The sequence below is a fragment of the Cuculus canorus genome, chromosome 8, assembly GCF_017976375.1.
Source record: "Cuculus canorus isolate bCucCan1 chromosome 8, bCucCan1.pri, whole genome shotgun sequence".
In the NCBI taxonomy this organism is placed as follows: domain Eukaryota; kingdom Metazoa; phylum Chordata; class Aves; order Cuculiformes; family Cuculidae; genus Cuculus; species Cuculus canorus.
The window spans coordinates 30,012,729-30,038,777 of NC_071408.1; the positions used below are offsets into that span (position 1 = coordinate 30,012,729).

Here is a 26,049-nt window from a genome sequence, read left to right on the forward strand (position 1 = left end):
AACTACCCACCTTATTACTGTTCATATTAATTCCAATGAGAAAAATAAGTTCTGCCAGGAAAAGGCTGCAGCAGAGGTTTTTGTGAATAGTCGTTCTAGTGCTCTGTATTTCACTGAAGAACCAGAAGGTAAAAATGCACATGGAGAGGCAAATCAACGAAATAATTATTCCAAGCTGAGTGATTCTTGTAAGAATGTTATAATTTGTAACACCCTGGGGGAAAATTATAATATAATATTTAAAAAAATAGCTTTGTACCCACTTAAGAAATACCTCATTCTATAAGACAGTCCTGTTATTTTCTACAAAATATTAATCAAAACTGTTTGTAGAGTTTCACTGCAAATGTACGTTTTGGATAATCGAAAAAGTATTGGGTTTTTTTGTGAGACAGATACAATTCTAGGGAAAATTAGTAATGAATTATAAACATTTTTGCTCTTGCATTTTCTGGTATTTCTTAACAAATATTTTTATTAACATCAGTATCTCCTAATATGATTTTAAAAATCAGATCATTTTAGTGAATAACAAATACACTGGCAGTAGGACATATATTAGTGACATGAACATTTTATAATGCAAAAGAACTTATCACATCAGTGAGTTAGATAAGCAAAATCGAATAACCGTCTTGCTGAATTTCCAACATGATTATAACAAGACTCTGAAATAACAATCATTTCAGATGCTATTCCAGACATGCAACGTGAACGTTCTCCAAAGAAACACAGGCTATTTTAATATTGGATGTGAATATTTTCTGTATAAGGACACAGTTACATTTCCTGCTTGGTATTTGCACAAAGAATCTCAAATACAAATACACAAGTGAGCGTCAGCATAAGAATAGTATTCAGCTGACCATAAAATGTATCAAGTAGGTGTTTTTTTTCCTAAATAAAGGACCAGAGATTTATCTCCTCCCAGCTTTCCTTTTCAAAATAACTATATAACTGCCTGCAAAGGTTTTAAATTTGAACTGAAGACTTAGGATGCTATTTAGCAACCAGGAAACAGCCTCTATCAGCGTGAAACTCACAGTGTGAGAGAACTGTCTCAATACAGTATATTCATGCTAATATTCTGCTTACTGTCTGTTCTGATACCTTATAAAGCTGCCTCCTGAGGCAGGATCCGAGCTCCTGCAAACCCCCGCATAGACCCTGGAGACCTATGGGGCCTCTTAATATAAGAAGGACATAAACTGAGTGGTCATTCTCATGATTTTGTGCTAGCCACGAACATCCACATTTAATAGTCATAAACTCCAAATTGACTATGCTGTTGCAAACTCTTCGGAGAGAATTTAAAGCAGATTTGTAGATGCCAAGGTTAGACAAATGGGTGGCAAAGTTTTGTGCGAGAGAAATTCAGGGCCATATGGTTACTGACCACCAATGAATGCCAGTTAAATCCCACAGCAGCCTTAAAATGGGATTTAAAATTAAAAGCAATGCACCAAAAATAAGCACAACAGACTGTGCGTTTGGAACAAGATACTTTGCTGCATCAGTGCTCTGTAATACTGCAGAAAGGACATAAGGAAATTCAAACACATATGGGAGGAATTTTGTTTGCTCTGTGCACAATAAATTGTGTGTTTGCTGAACAAAAACAAGAGACAACCGAAAGGGGGAAAAGTACAGAAGTTGCACCAAAATAAAAACATAAGGAATGAAGACGGGAGAATGTATTAGGTAAAACACTAAATTAAAATAGCACTTACAACAGAGCCACCTGAGGACATCAAAACAGCAAAATGAGTCAGATGATTACATTTGCATGAGATATGAGTGGAGTTGGAATGCGTCAGCTCACAGCCTTCTGTAGCCCAGTTGCCGTTCATTGTGTCTGCTGAGTAGTTCCAAAATGCACATTTAATATCTTTATCTGCAGTCTGGAACAGAAACAAGATGTTTTACTGATGGCAAAGGACAGGCTATTTCCCATCAAGAGACCTTTCTTACGTTAGCCAGCACAATTCATTATAATTTTTTTGTTACCTTTGGAAGGTTGGGAAACAAAAAGGACACTCTTCAAGGCCAGTTCCAAGCAATTAAAACATAGCTAGGATAGAAGCATTTTATCCACACAGCTAACACCCCACCAAACATGTAAACTAATCAGATTACTGAACCCTTCTGGCACTTGCAAAGGTGTTGAATTTTTACCTACTGAAAACATTATTAAATATACCCCCGCACCTGCTGAACATGGACTAAACCCCAAGGTTACAGCCACATTGCTTGTCCTGCTCATAGTCCCTTCCAAATGAGCAGTTTAAAAATTGAGACTTATTCTGTGCGTTTTACAGAGCAATCTGGGAGAAAGCCAGGGTCATCTCACACCTGCTACATCAGGTGCGACGACGGCGACGAATAAGACCATTAGCATTATTTATTACAGCTAGTGCTCACTAACACCAGTCACAGATAAGGTCCCTGCTGTACTGGATGCGGTATAAATATATGCAAATTTATATAACATTGATCTCTAGCTCAAATATTAGAAGGCAAATAATGAATGTAAAAGCTGCATAACACCTATCCCCACTGCCCACCTCCCTACAGAGTCTCGTTTTGTTATGATTCTGATAATTCTTTTTGGCATGGAAGATGATTCTTCATATATAAGTGAAGTCAGCAAAACATATAGAATCATAGAATCACCAGGTTGGAAAGGACCCACCGGATCATCGAGTCCAACCATTCCTAACACTCCCTAAACCATGTCCCTCAGCACTTCATCCACCCGTTCCTTAAACACCTCCAGGGAAGGTGACTCGACCCCCTCCCTGGGCAGCTGTTGCAGTGCCTGATCACTCTTTCCCTTAAATTTTTTTTTATGATATCCAGCCTGAACCTCCCCTGGCTGAGCTCCAGACCATTCCCCCTTGTCCTGTCCTCAGTCACTTGGGAGAAGAGCCCAGCTCCCTCCTCTCCTCAACCTTCTTTCAGGTGGTTGTATACAGTAATAAGGTCTCATACGTATACTGGTAATAAAACTCTGTTTTATATTAACGCATTCAGATTTCAGAAATAATAAAGTTGCAAACCTTTAGCTTCTGCTATTAACTCCTCGCTGCTACTTTTTGCAGGAATTTGGAAGCATTTCCTTTTTAACCATCCGATAAACTTTCAAAAAAACCCCTCCCAACTACAGAATCTTCGGGATCCTGTAATAGCCTCTGGTTCAGACACCTACATTTTATTCATACCGCAACCCATCAAAGATGGTGATGTTGCACTTGTATGAGTCTCATAACACTTTTCAGCTGCATCATGTTTAGTACATCGCACTCAGGATGAGACTGTCATCTCGTTCTCTAACAAGATTACATTCACATCAGCAGACAATAGAATCACGTCTCCATATATCACACAGCGCAGGCATGGTTACATCACAGAAAATAATTAGCTATCGTTTTGTTTTATTTGAAGTTTAGAATAAAAAGCCCCTTACCTTAGTATACTTTAAGGTAAATGTTATTTTCTCAAGCTCATAGAGTGTAGGTGGATTTGAGCTAATTGCAACAGCTATGACTGATGAGCTTACTGTCTGTCTCTGCTCTGAAGTATCTTTCGAGGAGTGGTTTTTAGGTGATGAAAGCAAAGAGCCAATATTGCTATACCGCAGAAAGACAACTGCAACTGTGCCTATCAATCAAACAGACCATGTTTAGTAGCTTGTTGGTTTCTTTTAGAAAAGAACTAAATTGAAGACATTTAAGGAAACAATAAACAATAGACGTTATTACTGCTGTGGCATAAAATATGCAAAACGTACGGAATCTTTGTGGAATTCTTATAAAAATGTTTTAGAGACAATGAAATATAGCTTTATTTAAAACAATGTAACTGCCATTAGAAATAAAAATGTGTGTTCGCATTTGAAATTCTAATTAGGTATATACATATATATTTTTTCAAGAGTAATATATACTTCTTGCTGTTCTGCAATTGGCTACACAAGTGGTGCCAAGCCTCAAACTAAAATGAGTCAGACTTGAGGTAAATACTGGACCTCTGTGAAATACCTGGCTTGCTTTGATTTCCATTACAGTGGAGAAGACACGTAGGGAAAAAAGAAATCAAACAGGATATTAAGAGCAGTACACTGCTTACCAAAAAAAGTAATGCTTTTTCTCCCTACCAGGTATCTCCATGGCACTGAGATAAACACATTTTTAGGCACTGATAGATGGCGAGATTCATATTAGCTGGAAGATTAAGACTTAAAACATCTTTTCTATGTTTATTAGGCTAGGAGGTTTAATTCCAGAGCTGTTTAAACACATTTATTTATTTTCAGTGATGGCAGTAGTTGTAAACCATTTTTGTAGCATTTTGAGGTCCAAACCAAGATCTAGGCTTTGCTGGTTTTGGTACTGAAGAACAAATGTTCTTCTTCCAGTGAGCTACTCTCTAAATAGAAAAGTGCAGTGATTTTTTGGAAATGGAGTAACACATTCAAAGAGCTGAAGAGGTCAGTCCAAAGTCACACAGCAGATCTACAGCTGAGAAAAGGATAAAACTCAGGTCTCTGGTACCAATATCCAGTGTTAAAACTGTCCAGATACTCCCTGTGCCTTTGGAAGCGTTAGAAATATCAGTCTTGAGACACTAAAGTGGTGGGAGAGATGGTGATTAAAATACCTTGACTATTCTGTAGTGAGCAGGGTTGAAGCTCAGTCTTGATAAAACACGTATTTTGTTATTTACTAGTCACTAAAATCTATCCAATGTGCTTATTAACCACTTAATATGTAAACTTTGTATCTTACCATTGGGATGAAATTCCTCTCTCTTCTTTGGAGAGATCTTTATGTAATCTCCCCCTGTGTATACATGAGGGTGAATGTGTTTCATGTGATGTGCATCAAAAGCAAAAACCTTGAGCGCTGCAAAATAAATAAAAAATACTGTACAAATCACAGATCCATTACCATAACTTACAGTTGGGTTAATAAATGTGCTACTGGATTTCATAATTACTGTGAATTTTAAGAATATATCATTGTGCCAAATATTTCAAGAAAAATGCTATTAATATAGCATGTTTGCTCAAACCTCTATGTTTTGTATTTTCATGCGTACATTTTGCTTTCATACTTTTTACCCTTTCCATGAGAAATATAGTCTTTTATTTACCTTGCATTAAATTAGGCACTGGAAAGAATAATGTAGGTTACTTTAGGAAGAGCTATTGCTTTATTAAAAATGCATTTCTGAAAGGGACCACAAATCACAATTATAAAAAGCAAAGCATAAAATTCTCTACTGAATAGTAACATTTGATAAAAGCCAATTTTTGAAAAGTATATATTTTATAGTTATCTATCCATGCTACCAAATGCACATTGCACCATGAAATAATGATGTGTCTTGTCAAAAAACAAACAAACAAGCGTCACCCCTCGGGACAAAAACTACATTAGAGGACATTGAGCTCTTTACTTGGTTCATTATGCTGCTGAGTTTCAATCACCCAGGATGGAAACAAAAAAAAAAGTCAATCAGGCCTTTTTTTAAAAACAAAACAACAAATCTGAAACTTGACTGATGGAGGAATATCACTAAGCTAGACCATCTGCATTGCTTATAGCGCAGCACACAAAAATAATATGAGCTATTCAATAGACCAGCTGTCAGAAAATGTTTGTCAGGGCGTAAGAAATAGTTTTCTGTGGCTGGAGTTTTGAAAAGCTTGTGGTTCAAGGGCTTGCACCGTAAAAAGCAGCGGAGAGACAGTGGTAATATTGCATGTCTTAACCCAAAATAGATGTATGGGGCACATGACCCCTGTGAAAAAAATATTCATGTTCAAACACAATAATAAAAATCTTAGTATTTGGGGTCAATTTGGAAAAAAAGCTCTTACAGTTTCCCGTTTTAGAACAAAAGCAAGACAAAAATTCAGTGACCTTTCAACAAGGAAATTCCTCCCATTCTCTCCATCAGCTTTTTTTTGTCACCGTGGTCTGACACTGCCACCAAAGGCTGTCCCCAAATCCTCTCTCTTCTTCAGTTTCATAGCCTCAGCTCCTCGGCCACAAATCCCTCCCTAATTTGTCATTACTCTTGCTAAGTTAGTTCCAGAAAGGTGACGGATGAACAGGTGGTTTGACCTGCCCCGGGACCAAAGGAGGAATCTTTGTCATCAGCTTATCTTATAAAACTATATACCAGAAAGAGGCACTGAAAGACTGTATGGAATCTAAAATAAGAAATCAGGCCATATGCAGTTCGAGTGCATTCAGAAAAAACAAAATGAAAGTGGTCTTTGCCGAAGGAATCTGCAATGATTTCTTAGAATTTTCAGAAGCAGCTGGTATTAGCCTTACTCTGCTCCCATTGAAGAAATGGTAAAACTATTATTACCAGAAGAAAATCAGGAAGAATTGTTGTGAAGATACCAGCAGACAGGGGTAAGGTAGGAGAGCAAAGTGGTGTAGTTGGGACTAACCAATTCTCCTTCTCTGAAATTCCTCTGAAAATGAGAACTTTGAAAAGAAAGCCATGCAAGATTGAACTCACCAGGTGCAATCCTTATTCCAAGTTAATTTATGATACCTTCACTGAACAAAAGAAGAGTAAAAAAAAATCTGTATAAAGCAAATTTGTCTAAACCAATTTTCATTCCACTGGTGGTTTTGTGCTTATAAGATGCATGGGATAATTTTGAGCATATAAGGTATATCCAGACTCAGTGTGACTATAACGAGAGATTGAAAGAGATTCTAAAAGACAACTTCTCACAGCTACTCACATTTTTTCTGGGTTCAATCTTCGAAAATTATGATACCTACACTGGAATTTAGGTGTTAGTTATGAAACTTGTACAAATTAACACCTGTGTGTTTCACATGACACCGTTTCTAATCTTCATAAATGTGGCGAAAACGCCTTACTGTAAATCACATCTAAAGTAAACCCTAGATTAATTTTCTTTATCTTACCTATGTCACTTGCGTTAGCATCTAGCTGGGTTGTCTTCTTGAAGTTCTGCGACACGAGAAGTGTCGCTTGCTCTGCTGTATGCAGCAGCTTAGTCAGGCTCTGTCTTTGGTTATCTACGGGAAGAGCTTCCCAGACTGTAATTTTGTCTTTTTGTAAGAAATTATTCACGGTGTTAACCAAAACCTGTAAATAAAAGAATATTTTTAAAAAGTAGTGTCATAAGCTATTTGCAGAGGCAGAAAATCCCCACTTTAAGGTTTGATCCCCTCACATTAATGGTTGTATTACGAAGCGCTTCATCGTCAGAAACAGAGGAATGCATGGTATTCAGCGATGAGTAAGACAGTGCTTCTACATATGAAATCACATCTACAGGTAAAAGCGGTCCCAAAGTATTCTTATTAATTTCTTGCAGCATCTCCAGGGGTGTTTTTAAATGACTCATCTGAAAAAGACAAGAATTTGTGTCTTAATGAAACGGGCAAAGTCACATTTCTGTAAGTAAAAGTAAATCCAATGCCAATGACTGGTTTCTGTGAATTGACATACTGGCTTTTAAGATGCTTGTGCATAAAATGAGGCACTATTTAAATCAACAGGTTCACCTATAAAGTGAAGATGCTACTCATGTGGTATAACCCTAACAAGCAACTATGATTAAAAACAAAGTCATGTACTATCATTACACTTTTCTTTTTTTTTTTTTTTAACTACTGCAGCTCAGTTTTCTTTATCCTAATGCTCCAAAATGAACTGGTAAATGTTCTTCAAAAATAATTAAATATCAGTGATATCGTTACTCTGTGGACTCTTCTGTTAAATTTTAGCTGAAGAGATGGGAGCAGATGGGCAGTACACGGTTGCTTTTTCCAAATGCAGATTATAAAGCATGTAGTTTAGTGAAAGTGTACTGCCTGTTTCACCTTCAACGCTTCAGTTTATGAACTGCTAAATGCACTTACATAAAACAATTAGTTTAAAAGGTAATAATCTAGGGAAGATGAGATGGTGATGAAGATTGCAAGTTTCAATCTCACAGCTGAATAAGAAAAGAATTCTTACTTCATGATACTGAACGCTAATGAGATTTTATCCATTAAAAAACCACCCCAACACCTGATTTTATAAGATGCATAGTTTCTGCTGCTGACCAACTCTTATGGATCCTGTTTTGACTTCGAATGCAACTAAATAGAACTAGAACACAGGCTAAAAACTAGGCTAAAATGTAGACATATGGTATTGGTTTTAATTTGTTTATGGTTATGTTTCATTTATCCTTCTAAATTAGACAATACTTTAGCTGTAGACTACTGAATACTGAAATCATTGATATTTCTAAAATTTCCTTTAGGAATTGCTGCTTCTGGTGAAAAAAAAATCGAGTCCAGAGTTGTTGAGTCTATAAATTCTATATGACTTTACATACTATGCTTTGAGGAGTAAATACACCAGCATCCCAGAATGCTATTGCTCCATTTTCTATTTTGTCATTTGTTGACATTACTTTTGTAAGCTATCTTGCTGCCTTTCACTCTGAACAAGCAAATAATTGCACATCAGTAAATGCAGCAACGTGTAACTTCAGAAATTACAGAAACAGCTGAGTGATTACCACACTTCTGAATTTTTCATGCATCATGACTCACTTGGCTGGAAACAGAACACACAGATTCCCAGCAAGTTATTATCATGATTTGAACATACAACCCAGTTCAAATAATATGAAATTATTAAAAGGACTTCTGTAAACATGCTTAAGTTCAATTGTATGCTTCAAGCATTTGTTAAAAGCTCCTTAAGAAACATTATAATTGAAATCACAGTTTCAAACAGAAACAATTAAAGGATTTGGAAATTAATCTAAAAAACGATGCTACTTACTCCAGCTAAAGTTCTATTAATATGTTCAGTTATACAGTCTTTGTATAACTCGCACTTGGCCTTCGGATTTTCTGTAGAAATTAAAAAGAATCTAATTATATATTGTAATTTAATCAACGCTCAATATACACTCATTGTAAAAGCTCTCGTCTAAGCAATTCCCCAAACCACCAGCATTCTGAATTTATGCATATAAGACAAAGCATGCCATTCCCAAACTGTAAAACATTATCTTGGCCAAAGTTACAGCACTGGAGCGGACTCTTAGCTTTTGTTTTACTCCCAGAAAGAATTTGGCCCCTTTCCTTAGGTCTTCCATAGATGAAGTTAAGAGACAGCTCAACTTTAGAGAGAAGCACGAATCTGACAACTATGAGGGGGTACCCATTATTTCAAAGGGATCTCATCACACTGTTTAGCAAAAATACATTCACAAAATGATTCTATTCTCCAGAAATGTAGACGCCACTGCCTTTCCTCTTTTTGATGTCTCGCTGATTAAGCTAACTGAAGATAAAGAGGCACTGGTGGGTTTCTCAGAAGACATAGCTCTGTAATAACACATAAACCTTTATAATATCATGTACCTTGGCAGGAAGTGCCATCATTTGGCTTAAACTGCAATTTTCCTGTGGATGGTTGATAACCTTCCTTACAGGAGCAGTTAAACCCTCCATCCACGTTTTCACATTTTGCATGATCTCCACAGGCAACAGTTCCTTCATTGCTGCACTCATCTACATCTGCAAATATCGTGAGAAATTGAATTCTTTATTAAGTATTTACAGACTAACACCTTGCTGCTTTGTTGATAATAGCCCTGCACACTGCAAGCGGTTTCACAATAAAATTTCATGGAATAAAAAAAAGCAAAAACTAAGAAAGCAAACTTCATGACAAAGCCCCTGCCAATTATAATACTTAAGGATTAGAAGAACAAATCATAATTGATCATATTTTTATATCACCACTTTTATTACTATATAGCACTGAATTGTTCATGTTTTGAAACGAGTTAAAATACTAATTCTATCACAACAAAATGCTCAGCATGATGCAAATCATCCGAAATCCATTTTCCAGAGATTAGACTAAATAGATTTTCTCAGCCTTATGATTCAGTCAGAAAAGAGAAAGAAAAATGCAGCCTTTTCTTTTAAGTCACAGCTTTAAAAAGATGCTACAAAAGATCCGAAATCCATCTCGTTAATCTAAGATTTAAGCTCTGTGCCCTTTAAAGTGCTTGGCATGTCTTTTTTTTTAGTTTTTTTTAATCCACATTTAAATTGCATTTGCCTAAAACGGCTTTTGTGCTTCTAAATAATTTGCCATTAGGTAGACGTGTTCAGTAACTGAGTGGGGCAGGGTCCAAGAGTAAAACTGATAAATTCCGGTAAGGGAATCCATGAACCGATCAATTTAGGAGAGCTAGGTACTAACTCTCTAGCTGGAATAGGGATTATTTTGCATTATTTGGTTGGCTGAGGATAAAGATCAAATAACTCATGGGAGAAAGCAAACTGGGAACAATACCAAATAATTCTGAAGAATGAAATAATGGACTGTGAAATGCTGTACTGGAAGGGAGAAAAGAGCAAAGAGCTTTGGGACAGGTATATATGAAGAAAAGAGTTGAATAGTGAAGAAGTGATACATGAGCAGATTTAAAGAGAACTGAATGGGTGAACTGCAGAGGAAGGCAACCTAAGTTTCAAACTGGCATGACGCTGAATTTGGGAAAGAAATCAGTGAAGACAGAGAACTGATTTACCAACGAGCGGAAGAGAATAGCCTTTCTTTGATTTGATAGAAGGCCTCTGTGCAGCCAGGTGGCTGTTAAGGACAGATAGAAAGAAGATACAGTGGTGTTGGAAATGCACCATTAGAATACAGGAAATATTTTTGCACTCTTAACACACAATTGTTGGTGGTTTTCGAAAAGTATTTTAACAAAAAAGAACAATAATATACGTGAAAGAGGAACAGAGTCGTGGAAGAGTAGAAAGGTGCTTTGGGTGCCTGTGGATATATCTAGGAAATGCAGAAAGAAGTCTGAAGGATACCTAGGAGCTATCTGCCTAGTTGGACAGCATTTTTGGTAACGTCATAGAACATTCTTTATTAATGGAAATGGAGCCTCTATAAATGATCATATAAATGATTTGGTTTGTCTGTTTGTTTTTTCGTTTTTATACAGGGCAACTGTAAAATGCATATCAACTTTTAAGAGACTATCCAAACAGTTTCTGAATCCTCACATTTTTTTGCTGTTTTGTGCTTAATTCCTCAGCCCCCTTTCCTCTGCTTGTAATTCTACAAGTCTTCCTGGGATTCAAGGAGATAGTAGAGATTCCATCTCACTTTCCCTTACTGAGCAGGGCCTCTGATTTGCACTTGAAATACTGTGTTTTAAGCCTGGAGTTTAAAGGCTCACAATGAAAGACATTCAGACTCCTGCATGGTCCAGGCAGGAAGATGAGGTGGGTCTGGAAGTGCATTCACCTTCCATGGTGCAACCACCTCAGTTCTTCAGTGAGCCACCAAGGAGGCTGTATTTGAATAGACGGGCGCAAGCATTGACGTTTACAGTACAAGGAAAAATTATCATTATCTTCATTAGGGCAATAGTTTGTTTCCATATTTAACGTCCTAAACGTTTCTCTTGAATGAGTTGAGTTTTACATTGTCTGTATTTGTACGGTTACTGTGACCTCAGTATTCATAGTCACAGAGCTGACGATGTCATACAACAATGAATCTGGCAAAAGTGAAGAAGAGGACAGGGGGGAAAAAAGCATGATATCGTGCTACACACAGGCTGCCTTATAATTAAATTCTGTCATTTAAAGACATAAGGCTAAAGTTCTTACTCATGGCATTCAAATAACCCCTCACATCAGGAAATTATAAAGCTCTTTTTGAACCAAGTGGGTGCCTGCCAGTGCCCTGTTGTGTGACTCTGTAAAACAGAATAAACTTTGAATCAAGTGAAGTGGCAAGGCTGAAAACCATGACAATAGCAGTTTGCATAGCAAGAGCACACATCAGTCTTATTCCAAAGATTTCTTTGGCCTTGTCAGCTACACAGAGAAGGACATGTACATCTTAACAAGATACTCAGCATGTAATGCAGTGCTAAAACACCAACAACAGACAACGAGCTTTGCTAAAACTTACAATGACTTATAAATAAATAAACATTTGAATACTTTCCAGACTACCATTGCTAAGTACCAGGTTTCCATGTGATTTACTGGTGCAACTATTTGAAAATTATTATGATAATTTGCCTTTCATGAATGTTTATTTTGATAAATTATTTATTTGTCATTATTGGGCAGTCATTCAAACTACCCTTCCTTATATAATTATGTCAGATATTAAGTGTTATGGAGGTCTTAATGAGAAGTCTGGATTTTCCAAAGCAGCAGCAGAAACTCCAGCACCAAGGCACATCTCTGGCAACAGGATGGCTATTTAAGGTCTGATAGACCTGTCTAGTATATGCAAATAGACTTTCTGCAGTCAAGTAGTTCATATGGAATGAGTCCATATCACGTCTACCTAATTTAGTGTTTCCTGGAGAAAACAAAAAAAAAATTGGATGACAAAATTAAAAGGCAATATGCCTGATCTTGCAAGGTACTAATCAACTTCATATCTTTTTCAGACGAAGGAGACTGTCAGGGGCAGCCAACAATTTGTAACGGTTGCAAGAACACTGCTTTTAAGTCCCTGCTTTGAAATACTATGTGCAGTAGCTGTAGGTTTTTGTTTCTTTATATTTTGCAGTTGTGCCTTTTTAACCAAAAATGCAATTGTTGGACCGCACATGGATAACAGCTTGTCAGTGCTTTCAGCAATCCAATTTTACTGGAGCTTTGGGGGCAAGGATCTCAAACCATCCTCCTTGATCTGCTGTGGAAGCAGGACTGGGCTGCCAGGGCTTGTGCGAGCAGTCTTCACAGACAACATTCCTGAGCAAAGGTTGAAGAAGAGCAGCTTTTTAAACAGAAGAACATTTGCCACAGCTCCGAAAAAAGCCCTGGCCTTTTAGTAAATATTCAAAACAAATCCTGGAGTTGAACTTTGAAGCTTTTATAATAGCTCCGATCAGAAAAATAATATCGCCAATACCACTTACGCTAGTGTGAAAATAGATTTATAACCTTTTATTTTATTTCTGTGCTTTGTCACTCCTCATTTACTGCAGCAGGCAAGGAAATTCCAATTAAATTAAAAGTACTGAGAACAGTTATTATGTGCAGTCTTGCCAATTACAGGATTGTACCTACATCGCTTTGATTCTTCACCAGTCAGTCAAGACAGCTTGATGTCTACATTATACCTTCTGCTTATTAGTAGCTTGCAAGTGATTGAAAAGTCCAATTGCAAAGGACTAGATGTTCCCTCCCTGTGTCTCCGTACTGTGGAAGGCAGCAGCATACGCAAAGTAGAAATGAAAAAGCCTACGAATGGCACAGGTAAAAGAAAAGTTAGGAATGTAGCATAATGCCATACCCCATCTACTGTGCAACTCCCCTGTCACGTACAAGAACGCGATGGAGAGTGGGTGCTTTCCCAGTACTCTCAGAAGAATCTGAAAACCTGAAGAAAACTACTAGCATGTTCCTGGGAAAAGGCAGAGTGACACAGCTGTAACTTTCATTTTAAAGATGGCCATTTTCACATTTTTACTCGGTTGACCAGGGTGAAAAAAGTAGGTTTATATTTCACCTTTTTATTTGAAGCTGAACATTCAATAAAATGTGAAGACTAAGGAAAAAGCATGGCTTTTACACAGTAAATAGATTTTAATAGCTGACATTCAGGACAGCAGAAAAATATCATCTTCAGAAATATCACATCTCTGTATTCCTTGTTTTTTAATTCTCCATTTCCTTTCTCCTTCTCTTTCTCTCTCACTTCTTAGCTACCAGCTCCTCCTCTGTCTGCAAGTTTCATTATCATTTCTTCAAGAATTCTGGCTGATAACATGGATGAAATACTGCTGACCCTCAACTCGGAACTTAACATTCAGGTTGGATTAAGGGTGAAATAATATTTCACAAAGCTGTTGTCCCAAGTTCCCTCTGGATTGAGTACCTTGAGAGTCATCATCACTTTGCATTCAGAAGCTCAATATAGTATCCAAAGAAGGGAGGGACGCACATGTGTGTGCACAGGGACTTTGAAATGGACTCAAACATGCAGTGATTTACCACACTTGCCCCACTGGGAACTCCAGGTATGTTTGATGGCATTTGATTGTAACCAACAGGCTGATTAATGGCATAACCTCCAAAATTCAATCTATGTATTTTTAAAGTTACTGCCATATACATTTTATATGTACTAAGAAGAAAACCTAAGACTTTGCAGAATCTGAAAATATTTTGGGGGCCCTACAAACTTGGGTCGGAAGATTACTTGGTAACTCCGTCCTCAGATTTGTACTGCATAAGTTGCATCGTATTTACATTAACAATTTTGGTGTTTGCTATGGCTGCTTATAATACAACCCAAAATATGTCAGCTGCTTGTGTGCGTGTCATATCTACTACTTGTAGCAGCAGATCCTTTGGGTACAAAAGATCCTATTATGCTTTCTCTAACAGATAAAGTGGAAATTAATTGTGGATCAAAAGGTTGTCCTTAGAACTCACTGCTTGGTAAAGTAATTGGTATACTTGGTTAATGAGAAAAGGTGCCCACAGGTAATTTTTTTATTTCAGTGTGAGTTTTGGAAGCTCTCAGCTCCTCCCATACAGATTTGAAAAACAGGAGAAGAAAAGTGGTTACCCCCAGAAGAGGAAAATAAAAGATCAGTCTGCCAGTAAAGGAAGAGAGAAAAAAAAAGAAATTAGCAAGCCAATAGTAAAAAGCTAAAGTGACACAAGAACATTCAGAGAAATAACTTTGAAGGCAAAACTTCTGAAACTGAGGAAATGTCATAACTTAAAAATCAAAGCCTGGACCAGAAACTGTGAGAATATTTACAGCTCAATGTCCTAAAGTTCTCAATCCCAGCTAATTTAAGAACGATTCATAGCAGCTGGATAAAGTAGAGCTCTTTTAGACGGATGTGAGCAATGGGCAAGAAATGTTGATTAGATCACTTTCTGGCTTAATACGCAGTCATTCTGCTGATATTAAGAGCAGTAAGAAGAGAGGTTGTCAGCACTCACCAGCTCACAGGAGACATATCTAGAATGAGACACAGTCAGCATAAAGGTGTAAAGGGCAATAGATTTATTTCTCATTTTCCCATTCCCTGAGGACTGTTGCAACATACAGAGAAAATTACCAGGAGTTTGAAAAAAGAGAATAGTTACAGTTCTTCCATTCAAAGGAAATCCTAAAGGATTGCATAGCTGTTCAGAAATAACATTTTTCCTGAGAACTTTTCCTCCCCTGTAATCTTGAATGTATTCCACCCAACTGCTACAGAAACAGAGGCTGATGGATGGCACAGGAGGTAGGATAACTACTGATCTTTCTCATTGCTTTTGATCAGACTTGAAAAATTACCAAAAATAGCCCAAACAAAGCCCCAACCAGAAAATATTTGGAGCATAATAGGTCAAACATGTAGGGAATTTTGTTGGTCCTAAATGACCTGAATGCAGAGCACATTGTTACTCATCTGTGTTTTAAGAGTAAGTCCACCTTGCTCACAGATCAGTCAAAAAGGGGCATAATTGGGTGGATTTGGCATTTCTGCATTACGTTAACTAGATATTCATTGCCTAGAAATGTGGATTAAAAATATTGTGAGCAGAGTCAAGATCGAAGTGTCATTGAAAGCAATGGCAGCTACTGTGTTATCAGTGAAAAGTGTGAGGCTGAACCGGAATATTATGTTTGTATTAGTCCAAATCGTGGGAATTTTATATCCAGACAGGAAGCTTCAAAAATCTGAAAGTACTTTGCTAGATTTCTATAATTATCAGAAAAAAAAAAAAGAAGAGAAAAGTAAAGCTAGCGAGCAGGCATTAACAACTTACCCACACAGGAGGTTCCATCATTAGGTACAAAAGTTTGTTGACCATTGCTGGATTTGAAACCAGGTGCACACATGCAGAAATAACTTCCCACCGTGTTTGTGCAATTGGCATGCTCTCCACACGGCTGAGTAGCATTTTCACATTCATTATCATCTGTGAAGACATAAATTATGGAGAAATATATTTGCATTTGCCGATTGAAGAAAACAGTAAAGTAAAAGCTTAATTTGGCCTCCAGTATTTTATTTATATAAGTTTTCAATGCTGAGCTGGCGCTCTGGCTGTTTGTCTGTATCGTTTTCCAATTGCCAGGGATGTAATCAAGTGTTCAGCAGAACCTTTTTTGCCCTCATCCTGCGTGAGTCAACAAATGACGAAATCAGTGGGATACTGAAGTGAATAGCTTAATTGGATATTCCCTTGGAATAAAGGATGGAGACAGTAGATGCTCTGCCATGGTTGTATTTGATAACTCTTTTTAGTACCCGCAAATCTAGAGAGTCATCCTGAGGTTGCATCTGGGCATTTAGAATCATGGAAAAACAGAGCTCAAAAGGATATAAAAAAGTCACCCAACACCAAAGCATGTTCGATATAGCTAAACTGAGAGGCTTTCTTGTGAAGGCCTTCTGTGGTATTTCTCAACAGTCCTGGAGAGCAAACTTAGGAAGTTTGTCCTACTGACTGATCTTAGTTTTCAAGTATATTATTTTTTCTTAGTTATCCCAATGATCTTAAACAGATGAGCAAGATTTATGGCTTGATCTTTACTCTTAGCAATTGCTCTGCTCCTAACCAGTTTTGAACCTGTAAAATTACATGATCTGTTTCACAGGACTACTCCCACACTCTCTACGATAAATGATAAAGGAAAGATATACACAAGTTTTAAGACTACTTCCTCTCTGCAGAGTGCCCGCATGTGTTATCAGCGTGAAAACGGGGATCCAGCTAGCTTGAGCAAAGGTCAGATGAAACCAAACTCATTCCATGAACTGGATAGTTCATCTTCTGCAATGACTCGGTAAAACTGCTTCCTCTCTGGAATATTCCAAGATCCCTGTCATCTATTAAATAATTTTCAGACCAAATGTGAGAAAAATTACAAAGGCTTCCTTATTCAGACATGTATTAATATCCTCAATACTGATAACCCCATCTTCCCAAATAGCCCATTTCTCCCAAGCTTCCCAAAACTCTAAAACAAACAAATCAACAAAACCCTCCTAAAGAGGACAGCGAGTGGAGTTCTGGGTTTTCTGCATTGCAAGAAAGGAAAAGAGTTAAAGGCTTCCTGAAGACTACTGGGATTTTGTTCCTGTTCTCAAGCAAAAGGTACTCATAACATGATGGATGACAGGAAAGAATTCTAACAGGGAGAGAAATAACAATTTATTGCAGAAGAGGAACGATTAAGGAGCATGACAGGGACAAGAAATATGACTTCAGAAAAGAGGCCCAGGGATGAGTTTCAGAAAGGTGCTTCTGCTTCCTGATGGTCAGTGTTCTCATAAGGTGTTTACAGAGATAGTGTACAGATAAGTAAAGTGTCACGCATGCCTGGGAAACAGAAAGATTAAAGTACATCAAGAGCTGTAAAGCATTTTAGGAATACATCTCTGCAACATAACATAGTCCCAATGCACAGAATAACACTGGAAAAAGATTTTTCAGATTTTAAATCTGACGGGATTTTGAACGTCACTCAGAGATGCAAATATCAATTCAGAACTGCAGCTTTCCTCAGGGGAATTTGGGTCAACAGTATCAAATGGATTACACTCATTATAACTAAAATTGAATGTAATTTAATGAGGAATCCAAGTATAAAAGCACTTTGCCAACACACGTCAACAATATTTATTCTACAGCTTTGGTATTCATGAGACTGCGTCAGAGAAAGTGTATGATTTGGTCTTAAAGAATGCCAAAGTAAAACGAATTTAGTTTAAGCAAAATTATGAGAGAGAGGAAAAAATGCGGTGTTAAACCAAGTTCAAAAGCTGAGCATAAGAATCTCAAAAATCATTTGGCACTTGGCATTGTGGGGACCCATCCCCAGGGCACTTTACAAATCTTAGTAGCAACGTCCACTTCAAATATCCTTTGATTGTGTCTCTGTGTTTGGCTCTTATGCAGTTCCAGTTTCCTTCCAGACCGTTGTTATTTCTTGACAAAAAGAAGTGGACTACACTATTTTAGCTACCAAGTTAACCTTGTGTTGGGAAAGTATTGGGACACAAAACCCCTGTGCAGTGCTCCAGGCTTGGGGAAGAATGGCTTGAAAGCTGCCTGGCGGATAAAGACCTGAGGGTGTTTGTCAACAGCAGACTGAACATGAGTCAGCTCACGTGGCCAAGAAAGCCAACAGCATCTTGGCTACTATCAGGAATGGTGTGGCCAGCAGGACCGGGGAAGAGATTCTCCCCCTGTACTCTGCACTGGGGAGGTCACACCTCGAATCCTGCATTCAGTTTTGGGCCCCTCACTATAAGAAAGACATTGAGGTCCTGGGGCTTGTCCAGAGGAGAGCGACAAAACTGGTGAAGGGGCTGGAAAATAAGATACTAGGAGCTGCTGAGGGAACTGGGGTTGTTTAGCCTGGAGAAGAGGAGGCTGAGGGGAGACCTTACTGCTCTCTACAACTACCTGAAAGGAGTTGCAGAGAGTTGGGTGTTGGTCTCTTCTCCCAAGTGACAGGTGATAGGACAAGAGGGAATTGCATCAAGCTGCGTCAGGGGAAGTTTAAATTGGACGTTAGGAAAAGTTTCTTCGCAGGAAGGGTTATCAAGCACTGGAATGGCTGCCTGGGGAGGTGGTTGAGTCACCATCCCTGGAGGTTTTTAGAACTCAGGTAGATGAGGTGCCTGAGGACATGGTTTAGTAGTAGACAGGTATGGTTGGAGTCGATGATCTCTAAGGTCATTTCCAACCTAATGATTCTACGATTACAGATCCTAGAAAATAACATATGTTGAATTCAGAAAGCTCATGGGAAGAAAGTCATGGAAGAAAAGGACACTGATCACTACAGAACTTCATTCAAAGTAAAGGAGGAACCGGGCTGAGAAGGGAAAAAGCTATGGGCTGCATATGAGAACCATTGTTTGGGATTCGTTTTCTAGGAGCTCAACTATAATTCAGCAGCAGTACCTTTTTCAAGTGGTCCAAAATGTTTATAAGCAATATTAATATGACTCAGGCAGTGGTCATCAATAAATTCTTTACAATTACACATATTTAACTCTACTAGATTACTGGTGTTTTTCCTCAATATTTAGGATGTCTCTGAGGGGTTTAAAGCTGATTGTATCACCTTAGAAGACTTGCCCTGAAACAAGATTTTTGATAATTTGAGAAACCGTTAGTACATCGAAGAAGAATAGCAGAAACTTGTACTGCAGACACAAGAACAGATATTTTAAAGAGTCAAATTCATAAGGAGAATTCTTTTCACTATTCTCATGGTCTAATGTAATACTGGGCAGATCATACGAGGGGATAATTTCAATGGAAGTGGTATGTGGTCCAGTAAATTAACAACATAAAAGTTACTGATGTAAGTGGGCCCAGGGTGGTTCTTGCTATGGAAAACTACTGGTTTAATGAGAAAGCCAAGCAAGGAAGAAGTTTTCAAGAAATAAAGGGGTTTTATATACAGTTTGATGGGATGTGTTTAAATAATGTAATTTATATATCAACAGTGACAGAAAAAAATCTCTTCTAGTTCTCTGTTTATAACTATTTGAATTTTTTTTCTTCAGACAGCTTTTCAATGCAAAGCCTAGGATCTTAAATTAATTTTCCAGATTTTACAAGATTTATAATATTATTGGATTTGTAATTTAAAGGATGTCAGTACCACCCCCCTGGATTTATAGATGGAAAATGTTTTAAGTATTTTCTTAAACACAACTAACAAAAAAATTCTGTCTATACAGAGAGGATGCTTTAAATGACATAAAGCATATAATCCTACTGCTTTGTTGCTATCTGATTAAATTATGTTATTTGCATTCATTGCTGGCACAGATACCCATTGAACACTACAAGCAGTATGTCAGGAATGTACATTCTTTTAAAGATTTTTTTCTTTTTTTCCAGTAGCTGATGAAAAACTTGAAGACTTATAAACTAATTTGGCCAAATGACAAGGTTAATTGTTACGGCTAAGTGGTAAGGTTGCATTCAAGTCTGTTTGATACACAAGACATGCTGAGTAGGTGAACTGTCTTAGGAAATGTTATTTTCAGGGGGTAGGGAGCAGATCTTTTTTTTTTTCACGTGGCAGTCCTATGTTATTTGGATTGCTCTAAACTCTTTTCACTGAAAAATCCCAGTCTGAGGAAGGTTATAAATAGTTTCCTCAGAAATCTGAGCTAAAATAACCTAAAGATGGTTCTCGATTTTCACCTTCAAAATGCAGCTACTGTGTATTTTACTATACATAAATGTAATTACGGTTAGAGGGAACGGGCTGCTTGCTGCATTTAATAATTTCTCTACATGTCTCTTGAAAACATATAAAGATGTTAAAAAGTAAAAAATTATAGAATGGCTTGGGTCAGAATGGACCTTAAAGCCCATCCAGTTCCACTGCCATGCCATGGGCAGGGACACCTCCCACTGGATCAGGCTGCTCAAAGCCTCATCCAATCTGGCCTTGAATACCTCCAGGGATGAGGCAGCCACAGCTTCCCTGGGCAACCTGGACCAGGGCCTCACCACCCTCATAGTGAGGAAATTCCTCCTTATGTCTTGTCTAAATCTACTCCTCTCCAGTTTGTACTCGTTGCCCCTTGTCCTATCCCCACAGGCCTTTGTGAACAGCCCCTCTCCAGCTTTCTTGTAGTCCCTTCATGTATTGGAAGGTCGCTAAAAGATCTCCTTGGAACCTTCTCTTCCACAGGCTGAACAACCCCAACTCTCTCAGCCTGGATTCTATTGGATTATATATATATATATAATATATTGGGATTCTATTTCCCATGTGGCATTAAAAGAAGGAATTAAACCATCAATAACTAATTTTGCCCCAATCCAGGCCTTTTGAAACCAAGGCTGGAGGCCTCTAGGGCATACCTGTCTATCAAGAACGCCAGTGGTGACATAGGGCTGGGGACCAGTATCGGACACAGTAGTCTGAAAAAGGGACAGCACTGGGTAGGAAGGAAAGGCAGCCGGAGTGGCTGGGGAATACATTGATTCATTGCATCCGGCTGTTCTCTTTTGACAGCAGCCTCTGCTGCCAAAGCTGCTATGGAGCCTCTGGGGGAAACTAAAACTACCCTTCCCTAGAGTAACCCTCATGGGAGAGCAGTACTTGAAGTGCCTCACTTAACCCCTCAAAAGCAAGGAAATGAAAGGCTTCCTGTAAAACAAATTCCACTGCTACTCACCCTGCTGTGCTTAGCTTGTCTGGAGGTCTCAGAACAGTGGGTGATCTTACATACACTACTTCTGTGCTGCAGGACTGTGCGTCTACAGCCATCACAGCCGGAGTTAAGAATAGCGATACCATTAACAACCTTTACTTTCCTTCTTTGTGATGTGTTTCCATTAATGGTAATTTAACACAATTTGTTTATGATTCTCCAAAGGTTCAGCGTTCAAGTTTGGTCTAAATCAGCATGAAAGAGCAGATGCTTAGAAAAACCACTTGAGACTGCAGAACTGGGCTGGAAATCTCATTTAAATATGAATTGCTTTCATAATGGGCCCGATTCATCTTTGTCCTGCACTGAGGCAGGGGACTGTGCAGTTGCTGCACAGGAAATCTCGCTCCTGCAAGCTCTGTCCTGCTATGATTTCATAGCCCTCTACCTCCCTGCAAGAGCTTTTCACAATGCTTTCTTGGGATGTTTTTTCACCAGCTCTTCACTGGTTTGAACTTGATGGCTCTGCAGATAGCTGGACTCTTGAAAGTCCTCAGTTCAGCACAAAAATATTTTTCCTCGCATTCTTCACAGTCTGTGTGTATATGCGGAGAATATTTTAGCTCGGCAGTTCTTTTGTGGCTGGATGAAACTAAAGAGCCTTACAAAGAGCCTCCCATAGCCCCTGTTTAAGGCACAGGGCAGCACAGTCCCAAAGAAGAAAGAAAGGCGTGTTCCTACATGTTCAAAACACACTCAGATTGAGTTTCAGAGAATGGACAAGGTTCAGAGAGGCTACTATATTATCTAAACTGCATCTTTTATCTCTTGCTGGTGTTTTCAGACCTTACAAATTAAACATGAAAAACATTTATTGTTGGGTAAGTGCCAGCAATGAAATTGTCATTTGTTTAGCCACACAGAACAACCTGCCCTCTCAACACTTGTGAGGTATCAAAGAAATAATCTATAATTTGTGATCACTCGTACGTGAAAAATAAGGGTGGTGTGTGAGTTTGTGTATTGTCCAAAAGTGATAGTCCTTGGCTGGAAACAAAACATTCACCCAGACATGCATCTGCAGAAATTTGACAAAAAAAAGGAACAGAATGCTCAAATTAGTGAGGCAGAAGAATGGGGGGGAATTTAATAGCTGTTTAGTGGCCCTGTCGCATCTCTTTCCTGGCACAGCCGCTCCTCACTCACCGTAGATGGGACCTTAGGGCTGCACTGGATGGTGGAGGCTCAGCAAGAAAGCTTCAGCTGCAAATCTACAAGTGGGAAGCTTCGATTTGGGGGTCTTATTTATTCTCTGTCTGCCACCCCTTCCCTGACAGGATCACGAGGGGAAGACCTGTGAGCACTATGAAGATTCACCCCTTCTACTACCGGCAACACTCAGAGCTGGTCAGGCATCCCCTGCTGATGTGGGGAGTGGGGTCTCAGGGCACCTGTCATGGATACGGGTGAAGAGCACAACTCACGTTGCAGCTCAGGCACAAGGGACCAGGAGCTGCCACTCACTCTTCAGGGAAGCAGACCGTGACCTCCTTGCACCTGGAGCACTCCAGGCTCCCCTTCTGCCTGCCTTCCTCTCAGGAACGTGGCATTAATTCACCAGCTGAACACCTGGCCTGATGAGCTGTTAAAATGCAAAGCTAAAGGAGAGAAGCTGTAGCAGAGTAACGTCAGATACTGTGAAATAGAAAAAAAAAAAGCTTAGATGAAGATGGTCTGCTGGAGTTATCAGGCTGACTTTGGAGGTGAGGAGTGATGACTGGGTGAATTCTCTGGAAAACTGATTATAGACACTGAATAGGAGGGGGTTAAAACAATAATCCCATTTTCAGTTCCAGTAACGTGCAGTTCCCAGTTAGCCATACTGTGAACTCGAACAACCCAAGGCTCCCATCTGACAGGATGTGAACAAGTAAGACGTCACCACACAGATCCAAACATTTTGGTCCCAGGCAAGAGATAAGACAGAAGGAAAACAGCTTAGCAAACACTTTGACTAAGGAGGAAGAAAACCTTTTAGGCAGTACTTTCCCAGCTTTCAAAACAAAAAAGAAAAGAAAACATATTTATTCAGAAAACGCAGCCAGGAAACAAATGTCCGCTTTACAGCTTATATATGAAAACCACTGTGGTACCATCATGGTATGGGTAAACAAGATGTGAAAAAGGGTCTAAGTGAGAACAGCCTGAATGAGGTGGAGCAATGCTAAGCATTGTCTGATGAGCTTTATCAAACTCACTACAACTACGCAGCACAGGCTATGATGAGAAATAACACTGTTCTCTGTTAGGACACGAACTTCAGTCATGCAGGGTCTTGAACACCATGTGGCAACAGCAGCATGGAGTTCCCACAGTGCTGGGAGCACTCAGATACTTGTGAAGGATCGCTGTGCTGCTCTGGGAGTATTATCCATTGTATTATCTCCACATAATACAATGGCCAGTTTCCAATATTTGATGCCAGCAACACCGAGGCGTGTGGGGTCATTGCACAGACGGCATGTGGTGGTAGACAAAACTGAGAAAGTACACAGAGCTTTAATTATTTGTAAAGAAACTATCCAGGCACAGAACTAGTTGTACGTTAAAGGTACTTTTAATTGAAGTTGAAGTAATCATTGACTCCTGTTGTTTGGGGCTGTTCATATTATATACCCGGGAGCTCTTGTTGCTGAATTCCTCCCCAGGGTGGGGTGATGGGTTTGAACTAAAAGGCAAACTGAGGTTCATCTCTAACTCTGACAGCTTCCCCTCAGCGGATTTGCTCCATCACTCCTCCTTTTGGCAGGCTCTGAATCAGCAGGACCGTTCCTACGTTTACATGTGAACAGAACATGGTCATATCCAGTTCAAGTGTATGGAAAGTCTATCTCCCTAAGAGGGCCTGACCTCAAACTCGCAAGTGTCCAAGGAGTGGCTTCAATTCACCTGCGTCTGTGCTTTTACAGAAGCAAAGGGGCAAAACCTGCCAAGAGCAGAAGTCAGGAATGAAGACCTTGTTGCTCTCCCTTTTCTCACCCCACACAGATCTAATTGCCAACACCCAACCTCAACATCCTGGCAGACATCCTGTGTCAAGTCTCCTACTCGAGGATTAGACAGAATGTAATTGAGACGCACCATCGGTTTCTTGGTGGCCTCCTGCAAAAACATGGGATTAAAACAAAGTGAAGTGCAGCTGAATGGGAGTATGATGGATTTGGACCGGCAGCAGTGCGCAGGTGTCAATGTTTTTCTGAGTGCTACCAGCGAAAGGGGTTTATAAACTTCCCTGTTATTTAATTACATCATTCCCAGTCTGGGTTTCACTTTTGTTGCTAACTTGCTTGCTTACACCGAAGCTCATCCTTTAACTGAAAAATAAAACGGCACATGTACAAACAAAATATTTTTGCTTAAAGAAAAGCAAACAGCACAGAGGTTCCACACTGAGAGGGATTTGCCAGCGTAAAACTATGCCTCCCGCAGAACTGAATGGGCAGCCCAAGTAGTTCTATTTCAGCAGTGAAAATAGAACCAGATTTAAAAACAAAACAAAACAAAACGAAACAACCAAACAAAAGCCTCAAAACCAAAACAACCCCCCCAAATCTCTATAACCAGACAGGATTTGCATTGCAATTTCTTGCAGAATTCACATTGCATTTTCCATTTATCTTAAACGCTGACAATAGAGTTGGCACCATGAAAGCAGACATATCAGCATGTGAGGCTGAAATCTTGATTACATTGTTTAACCCCTTCTTCAGTTTATATAAATAAATGTTGTGATTTATTCTGCATACACATATATCCACAGGACTCCAGTAGCCACCGTAGAATAGAATATAAATCGAAAATGGGACTCAAAGTTGATGTTCAAGTCCCATTTTACCTGGTTCTTGTTATTTCCTGTACTGATTTCTGAAAACTGCTTGCAGAACTTTCTGAACCGAAATGTATAAACTCAGTATGGTATGATATTTGTCTAAACCTAAACTTTCTTTTCGCACATTACAGCAGAATTTGTGAACTGCCTTCTTGTAAATAGTTCCCCAGTAGCTGCAAAGAGATCGCACACTACCATGCACCGTGTCTTTGGATCCATCTGAACTGCATCCGATAGACGTTAAATGCCTCTAAAAAAGACAGTACAACCATATCAGGACTACTCTATCCATATCTAATCCCCAACAGCTACTAGATAGATGTCTCCTACAGCCACACAGCTACACAAGGACTGTTGCTCAGGGGTTGTGATCCCTCTGGTTTCTTTAACAACACCTCATCTAAGAGCAAGTAAAACACAAGGCTGGAAGTCAGGATGAACATGAGTTCCTGCATCTCAAATTTCCGGACTACCTTCCTGCCCCTGGAGAGATAAATTCTATGTTAGTTTATATTTACCACTTTAGCAGCATTTTTAGAAGGGAAAAGAAAATCTGAACTCTACTGAAATGGTTTTTGCTAAATCATGTCGTAACATGATAAAGGAGCTTCAGTAGGAAGCCTTTATCTGGGCAACAAGGATAGATTCATATCTAGAAAGGACAGTCAGGCTCTGTGTTTAACTAGAAGTCCTTCTTCACTCTTTTGAATCTGCTATGTACAAACAGGTGGTAATTATAAAGCGCAGGTGTCATTGTACCACACTATCTTCAATAAATTTTGCCTTCAGAAAAATAATTTGCTGTAACATATCTGATACAGTATTAAAAACATCTATTGCTTTTAGCCTTGAATTCTGCATGGTGTTCAATTTTGGATTTAAAAAGCAGAATACAATGACAGGTGGTTAAAATTGCTTTGAAAGAAGTAAT

At 38.9% G+C, this 26,049-nt stretch overlaps 1 protein-coding gene across 2 annotated transcripts in view; it reads right to left on the minus strand.

The window, feature by feature from the left end:
- Nucleotides 1-26,049, minus strand: part of ADGRL4 (adhesion G protein-coupled receptor L4) — a 75,762-nt gene that overhangs the window by 20,940 nt on the left and 28,773 nt on the right. For both annotated transcript variants that reach the window (XM_009565431.2, XM_054072733.1), the window contains 9 exons: nt 15,855-16,007; nt 9,435-9,590; nt 8,848-8,918; nt 7,235-7,408; nt 6,963-7,146; nt 4,788-4,904; nt 3,467-3,660; nt 1,731-1,901; nt 11-214 (listed from right to left, as the gene is read on the minus strand). In XM_009565431.2, the coding sequence (XP_009563726.2) occupies nt 11-214; nt 1,731-1,901; nt 3,467-3,660; nt 4,788-4,904; nt 6,963-7,146; nt 7,235-7,408; nt 8,848-8,918; nt 9,435-9,590; nt 15,855-16,007 (1,424 nt within the window). The remainder of the gene's footprint in view (nt 1-10; nt 215-1,730; nt 1,902-3,466; nt 3,661-4,787; nt 4,905-6,962; nt 7,147-7,234; nt 7,409-8,847; nt 8,919-9,434; nt 9,591-15,854; nt 16,008-26,049) is intronic.